The sequence below is a fragment of the Lolium perenne genome, chromosome 6 (genome assembly GCF_019359855.2).
Source record: "Lolium perenne isolate Kyuss_39 chromosome 6, Kyuss_2.0, whole genome shotgun sequence".
Taxonomy (NCBI): domain Eukaryota; kingdom Viridiplantae; phylum Streptophyta; class Magnoliopsida; order Poales; family Poaceae; genus Lolium; species Lolium perenne.
In genome coordinates, this window is record NC_067249.2 from 268,373,175 (window position 1) to 268,381,680 (window position 8,506).

The 8,506-nt window shown below is 40.3% G+C and overlaps 1 protein-coding gene across 1 annotated transcript; it reads right to left on the minus strand.

The window, feature by feature from the left end:
• Positions 1-544: 544 nt before the first annotated feature.
• Positions 545-7,463, minus strand: LOC127305573 (uncharacterized). Its single transcript, XM_071821318.1, has 14 exons — positions 7,048-7,463; positions 6,647-6,757; positions 6,441-6,505; positions 6,083-6,116; positions 5,766-5,907; positions 5,491-5,571; positions 4,193-5,293; positions 3,987-4,094; positions 3,127-3,412; positions 2,952-3,033; positions 2,787-2,858; positions 2,623-2,684; positions 2,339-2,477; positions 545-947 (listed from the first exon to the last, which is right to left on the minus strand). Exons 1-5 carry the CDS (start codon positions 7,188-7,190, stop codon positions 5,892-5,894), a joined length of 369 nt encoding a protein of 122 aa, XP_071677419.1. The 5' UTR covers positions 7,191-7,463; the 3' UTR covers positions 545-947; positions 2,339-2,477; positions 2,623-2,684; positions 2,787-2,858; positions 2,952-3,033; positions 3,127-3,412; positions 3,987-4,094; positions 4,193-5,293; positions 5,491-5,571; positions 5,766-5,891.
• Positions 7,464-8,506: the final 1,043 nt, after the last annotated feature.

An 8,506-nucleotide genomic window follows, 5' to 3' on the forward strand; every position in this document is an offset into this window, starting at 1 on the left:
GGTGCCCGTTAAAGTCTCTGGAAGCTGTCCCCACATTGTCCTTTCGCCCAGGCGGATTATTAAGTGCAAAAATAATTTCTATCACGTCAAAATGCCAGAAAATGGCGGTTTTCATTGATACTAGATTTAGATGTGCGCCTTGGCGCACGACCCCGTGAAATTCACATCGATTAACATTTTGTACTCCGTATTAAAGTAAACAAAATCACGAACAAAGTAGGAAACTCTTACAGTCAGGAAAACAGGAAAATATATTACAATAACACCCTATTATAAATGACATGGTAAATAGCACAATATACAATCAGATGGAGCAGCTACATTCGGTGGTATGTATATTCACGTGAAGGTATGAACTTAATAAAAAACAACAAATACCTCTCTTTGATTGTTACACCGGATGGATACGGATGCTAGTTTGTAACAAATATACCTCATTTAATATTATTGGTTTTATAATAAAAGTTTTCACTTGGTTCCTCAACTCGCGCTACTGCACAATCAACTTCTTACTTCAGCTACACCATGATTGGAAGCAGTAATCAAAGACAAAACCATGATTCACCATGGAGCTTTAGCATTCATGTATAAATCTATTTCAGAATCCACATAGCAGGCTACATCAGTCTCCACCAAGGCGTTAGCCTAAGATATTCTACGAAATAGAAAGAGATCAAAACTGAAGTGAACCATTAGCCCAAGACAAATTATTTCATGAAATAACATGACACCTTTGAGAGGAGCAGACCCTACATCACGTGAGGTTGTAGGCCAGCCTGAGAGCAGGGATGCCTCGTTTACCTCAGGCTTGTACAGAGATGTCGAGATCGTCAGTGTTGACACCTTGCCAGGGTCAGACCGACCACAACGAACCCCACCACTGCAAGCCTACGGTCGTGGCTCAGCATTGCGGAGGCGATCTCGGAGCAGAGCCCAAGACGGGTCTCCTGAACGACAAATCAATGACAATATAGAGGGTACATAAGATATAATTGAACGCCGACAAACAGAGAAGAACATCTGTACTTCAGAATAATGAGACAATGATAACGTTTAGACAAAAGAGAGAAGAACTTTTCTACAACACAGATCATGGGATGCCTGTGTTTTTCTTAGACAAAACAATTTCAAAGCGCGAGCTCTGCTATAGTATTATGATACACATACATGCTGGGATTTTCATTATTATTTAGACAAAAAAAAAGTATGTTGGTATCTACTTGCGTCAGCTCCACCTCGCCGCTCGATGGAGGTGTGGTACTAAGAAGAGATAAAAATATGCACCGGGCATCGAACACACACGATAACTCACGGATGCACAGACGAGGACAATGCGAACAAACACAAAACACATACCAAAAGGTAAATGAAGACAAAGGAGCATAGAAAAGGCCAAAGAACAAAAAAACCAGCAGCCAGAAACAAACCAAAAGAAGTGCCAAAAAAAGGAACATATAGGTGAATAATAAACAGAAGGGAAAACTTTAAATAAAGAAAAATTGAGGAGTAACAAAACGAAGAGTAAACCCTCTAAAAAACCCAGAAGCAAGAACCCCAAAAGAATTAAATAGGTTTTCCAAATCGAGAACAGGAAGACAAAAAAGGAGGGGAAAAAGGAAGACAACTAATAGGAAATCCAAAAAAGAGGAAGGCACAAACCGAACATGAGCAGGCCTGAAAAACCTGAAAGAACTAAAGAGTTGCCCAAAATCAAGAATAGGAAAACCAAAAAGCAATGCTCCTAGTATATTTTCATTGTTATCAGCAGACCAATAGTGGTAAAATATTTGGGATTTAATCCTGAAGCTACGCACCAATCAGTTTCACAAAACCCAAAAGCAAGAATAAGTTGCACAAAACTGAAAAGCTACAAACCAATAAGTTCCAGCTTTGTATTTGGGATTTAATCCTTTCATTAAAAAAGCGATAGTAGTCTATCTGATATTGTACCTAGACATGGTAAAATATTTACAAAAATTCTAGTACTTTCAAAGAAAATAAACAGAGATCTATTATCCACACCACCCAGTCATTGAAGTAATATAATTCATCTGGGTCATGATAACGAAAGATGCAATAGTAATGTCAAACCAATAAGGCAACCCAAGTTTTTAAATAACTGATCTTAAAAATATCAACTAAAATGAAAATCGCTGAAAAAAATGAGATCAAATCAAGATAAAGCACCGATGCATGTGTCCAACAAAAACTTTGATCTGCAATGGACCACAATTATATAACGTACATATTAAGTTGCATACCATCAGCAAGAAGAGCATCGGTTTAATCTCTAACCACGTTAAAATATAGACATACAAAATAACTACATATTTCTTACTTTCTGCTGGAAGATGTGAAGGAAAAAATACATTTGTGAGGGGCTCAATTCTGCAACTTTGAAGATTGGCCTATTGTGGTGAGGTAAAACTCTTAACAATTTCTCAACAGGGCAAGGCTTACTTCTGTGAGTACTTCTTCTACAGCCAAAAGGACACTCTATGAGCAACAGCACTTCAACCAACATCAAGCGAGAGAACCAAAAGTAACCAGTACTTAAAGGCTTCACCTCAGAAGTTTGGGTAAATAAAAAAAGGAAGGAATTGAATGGGGAACCATACGTACCAGAACTCAGTGTATCCCATCTATGACGCGTGAATGAATTGGAGTACAACAACATGGTCATTCTGGGGTGAGGAAGAATAAAAGTTGTTGCACACTATTCAAAAAAGTGTGTCAATTTTTCTTTTCTTGAAATGCCTATAGTATAACATGTAGTTACCACTTACCAGAAGTCATATTTTACTTGATACTTCAGCTACCAAACGTTTTTCGTTTGATGGATATCAACTCTAAATGAGCTGCACACAAGCAAAAGTGAAGGGTCAGAAAGTCAACAGATTGATATAGACTTTATCATAGAAAATACTAAATTATGCTAAGAGATACGATACCTGAGCTACATCCTTCTGAAATTGCTCGCTGTCACACGTACGTAAGCTGACCAAAGCACTCAACATAGACCAAAGTTTGTGCCTTCAAACAGAAAAAAAATAGAAGTGGCTCATTAACATCAGGTGATTTCAAATATGCAGCGTATCTAGCGTAATTCAATTATCAGTACGGTACCTGTTCTGTTTCTGTTGCACATCATGTGCCAGGGCAGAACAGAGATGAGAACTGGAGCCCATCGATCCACTTCCCACTTGATGCTGACATATTTAGTGGTCTAAGAACCTCCTCAATAAACGATAGAGGTGTTACATACGTATACTACTGCATATGACCATCATAAAGATATGTCAGATACTAATTGACAAAATTTAGAGAGCACAAGAGCTTAACTGTTTAGATGAATGAAGATGGTAAATATTCCCCCAAAGCCACCACCAAGAGCTTTCTGCTCAATTAAAGTCTCAAGACCAAAACAACCAAGTGTTAAATTGAATGAACTGGTGCATTTAATACAGAGGATGATCTGGGACAAAGCGCATGAATTTACATTACAAATCAACAATTTTCAGAAGATTAAAGCACAAAATAGCAGAAATCAAGTTTGGACACAACATAACATATAAAGGCAAGACTTGTAGGATTGATAGCTGCAATTACCTTATTATATATACCAAAATGATAACATATAGTGCAATTTAGCTATCATTTCAATGTTAGGAAAGGAATAGCATCTGAGACGTGTAGATTCCCTGTTAAATCTATTTGTTAGTATAGACAAGCAGCTTCATACACTAATCATGGCACATATAATGTTCTGGCCTGGGGAAAAGTGCTAGAAACCAAACCGTGGCATATCATGTTCTGGGTTTGTGGAAAGTGCTAGAAACTCAATTCACTTCCTAACATGGCAACAATAGATTCTTAAACTGTACCCAGCAAGCATCATCTAATCACAATAACTCAACGCTGCCACAGCAGCATAAGATACAAGAAAGTGCTATCTCAAAGCACAAGAGGACATGCAAGTGTCTCACCTTGCCGCTGTACTTCTTCTCGAGCTCCCTGACGAGCCTAGCATGTTAGGTGTAGGCGACATGGCACGTGGTTCCACGGCCTTCCTGTTCCCGACGATATCCAACTGGCTGCAAAGAAAACACCACCACACCATTACGCTCCACCAACAGCCAAACAAAGAGGCAGACACGGAAGATCTAGAAGGATGTAGCAGACATCAGCTTACATCGCGGTGTTGATGTAGAGGTCCTTAGGTCGCTCTTGAGCTCCTGGTTGCCATTCTCTAGATCGAAGAAAGCTTGCAAGATATGAGTGTGTTACACCTAACCCCATCCGAACACGGAAGAGGAGTTGTGGCATGGTTTTAAATAGCTAGCTATAGGCTATAGCCACGGCCTCCCAAAACAGCTATAGCCCGGCTATAGCCAGGCTATAGCCGGCTATTTAAGAACTTTGGTACCTTTAGCCGGGCTATAGCATTTAGCCGCATCATGCGGGAAAGGCTATAGCCCTGCTATAGCCTAGCTATAGCCGGCTATTTAAAACAAAGTGGAAATTGCAAAGGGGAAACACGGGAGATGGGGGAGAACCCCTCACCTGCGAGACAGAGGAGTTGTGGAAAAAAGCAATATGTGTTATACAAAAATTAGACCCTACAGACTAACGTTTTTTTATTGCTTCTTAGCCAATTTACGAAATAGAAAAACATAAGCTTCGGTAGAAAGCAACGAGGTAAAATGCTACATAAGTAAATGCGTGGAAGGCTATTTCCTTATATCCCATCATAGCAAATCAATCTAAGATTTTTAGCTCCAAATGCAATAGAAGGTACATATAGTAGGATGGAACACCCAATTTGCGCATATAAATGACAATGCCAGGTAATGATACGGGAATGGTAATTATGTGTTATGAAAGCCCGAAGAAATGAAGAATTAAACGGTATTCTATTCCCACATACCAAAATGCTTATAGAAAGTAGGAAAAATACATTAACCTGGGAGCATGCTTTTCTGGTACATAATGCCCCAAAGCTATTCTTATGTGAAAATATGCATATCACAGTTATCTCTACGCTCGAGAGTCGAACAGAGAAGGGTAAAACGGAAAGCCCAAGACCTCAGTTTTTGAAAGCTATTCTTAGGTGAAAATTTCTATTCACGTGATCAACAAACCAATATTCATCTCATTAGCATCATATCTTCACCATCAAGCCTTTGATGACACCATTAGGAAGTTACATGCTCAAAGACTTACCACAGGATGTATGTTGCATGAAGAAAATGCATAAATTCCTTGACTGGAAAGTCTGAACCTGTCGGCAGACCTATCAACATGAAGCAAGAAACAATTAGAGGGAATTTTTTTACAAGCTAAAAGATATCAATTGTTACAAAACTTTTAGACAAAAAAGATGGCAAAACTTTTAGCTAGACAAAATATAAGTGCTCTTAATCTGGCCTACAAGTTTCCAAACATGCAGATAAAAAGGAAAGCTCACACAAGAAATACTCAGAGAAGAACCTCAATAGGACTGCAAAAATAATAGGCCTTGGTTGGCTACTCTGCCGCGCGACATCTCAACCTCACCACCCAACCAAGGTGCTATAAGAGAAACATGATAAATCAGTAAATATCACACGCAGAAATAATTTCAAGAGCGTCATGTACATCAGCTTTTGCAGCCAGAAGATGAAAATATACATGTGAATACTTACAATTGCAACAAAATGAAAAATAGTAGAAGCGAATCCAAACAGTTAAAATAGCAGGACTATGTAACAATGTAAGAATAATACCTATGGAAGTGGTCCGTTGCCACTTGCCAGGAAAGGGAGAAAACTAACGTAGCTAGCTGGCCAGGATATTCATATATTCTATCACATGCTCTTGTACCTATATCCATTTTCCACAAGCTCCATCACCTACTTGGTTCTTTGGCTGCAATGACATCTAGAAAATAAATTACCAACATCATTCCATAAAAAACAGTTTTTTTTCTACTTAAAGTTATTCTCTTAAAAACAATTCAAACTTTTTTCATAGTTCAGTTCCATTATTAGGTTCCTCTGCTATAGGCGTGGAAGTGGGGAAAAAGCAGTGAGGATATGTGGACCTGAAGTTGATCTGTGAGCCAAACTGTTGTAAAACTACAAATTAAAAATGAGGAAAAATCAGGTTAAATTTCTGTATATAAATCTTCTGTACGTCCTTCATAAATCTTCTGGAGAAAATAAAAAGGCTGCAACCACTCGTACACAATGAAAATAATGAAAATCTAAATGCACACTGCTTACACTTGCCAATTAAGAGAAGAGCAACAGCCAACAATCCAAAAAAAAACATCACAATAATTGGCTTGTTCTCAAGATAACAACTATAATGAACAATGTCGGAGCACAAATCAGGGATTTACGTTGTATAGAATGATTCCCTAATATAACAACATGATGAAATAGTAGAATGTATAGAACCTTCCTGTGATGAGGCATCCAGCACCATATATGACTGTAGGACGGAACTGGACGAACTCGAGATCCTACAATACAGATATCACGCAAGCATAAATCAAACGGATAGAAGAACTACTTTTAAAATCCAATTTAGAATAAACAACTAACTTGAAGAAGTAACCAGCATGCACATCCATGGTATTGACCATCTCCAGCACATGTGTGACCTGAGGTTGCTGAGTAGCAGATGATCCAATCCAATGGCCGACGTGAGTATTTGTTGCATGGAAAGATCGATGCCATCTTCCACATTAAGGAAATGACTCTCTGTCCGTTTCCTGAAATATCATTATGAGTTAACCGGTAGAATTAAACTATGGAAAGCTAGAATCAATCTTCACGAATCCAATCCAAAAATCTCGGATGCAGCAGGGAAAAGTGCCGGTATGTGATTGGCACTTTTACAAAATAATAAATACGGAAGATTAACTAAGAAACAGATGTGATTAAGCCATCTAAACCAGATCAATATAGTAGCGTCATACTGGTGAGTATTACACCATGAGCAGTGTCTCAGCCCTCTTTCTACAAGTGCCCCGAGGCTATTCTTCGCGCCAGCATGACGTACCTCGCGGCCGAATCCGGCGGCCAGGGAGAAGATGCAGACAAGGCCCCCGATGGCTCGACCACCTCTCCCATCTCTGCGGCCAGCTCTCCTCCTACCGAATCCTGAAGAAAACGAGCAGCCGTGGAGGTCAAGCGCTGGCACATCGAGGCGGAGCAAGCGCAGCCAGGGGAGGGGACGAGGACACCACGGAAGACCACCAAATCCAACGCCGGGGAAATTGACGAAGGAGGATGCACGGCGGAGTCTGGCCGCCTCGCACGGCTTGGCGGCGGTGAGGAGAAAAAGTCGCGGAGCGGAGGGCTGAGCAGCGGCTCGAGATTGACAGCAGCAGCAAAGAAATGATGGGGATTGGGGGAGAAGTGGATGCACGAGGGGATTGAGGATGAGCTCGTGGAGGTGATTGGGAAGGAGCTTGCGCTGGGATAGGCGGCGGCTAGGGTTTTCACCTCAGGCTGGCCAATTTATACCACACGGTGAAAATCAATAGACGGCCGAGATTCACTGGAGGACAGATCTAACAGCCGGTAAAATTGGATTTACCTAATAGCCCCATGGGGGTGCACCAATTATACCTTTAGATTTCATTATTGACTTGTTATTTTAGAATCCTGTGTAGACAAGCATAAAAGGGCGCGGTAGCGCGGTGAAATACAAAAATCCTACTACTACTTGATGATAACTTGATAAAATTGTAATGCAAAAACATGCTAAAAATACAATCATCAAACACCCTAGGGGTGCTGAGTGGGGTTGACTTCACATGTTTAATCAAAAAATCGAATTTACCATGCACAAATAGGCCATCTACCACTTTTTTTTTTTTTTGAAATCGGTGGTGGTAGAGGGACTCCAAAACAAGAAAAAAAAGTTTTGCGAACTACCCTAGAACCAGCCCCAAATGCGGTCACCATCTACCAGGGCTGTTGGACAAGTTCGTCGCCCATAACAACTTTCTTACTAGTGCGGGCGATAGTGGCCTGGACTTTGGGGGAGGGATGAGGAAGGGAACATCGGGGTTGGGGCGGGAAGCCGGAGCCGGCAACGTCGATTTGGGATTTGGCGAGGGAGATATAGGAGGAGGAAGAATAAGAAGAGAAAAGATAGGGGAAGAAGAGAGGGGCCTGATAACCCCCAAGAGCAGGGATCACTGTAGCACCTCTCAATGTGGAAGTCGGGTATCAATCCGCAAGAGCAAGAAGGAAAAGCTAATATTCTCTACAACTGAATTGTCACAAGTTTTAGTTGATTATGCACTAGAAAATTTAATTGAGTGGTGGAGGTTGATTTGATACAAGAAAATAAAGTGCAGCAGAAATAACAATGTAAAGTGTCTCAATCCTCTTCAACACAAGAGGACAAGACAAAGGTTTTCTCTTATAGGAACAATGGACATGGGTTCGTGGGTTCACTCAATCCTCCCTCTCAATCTATGGTGGTGATCATGTTATAGATAATAAAA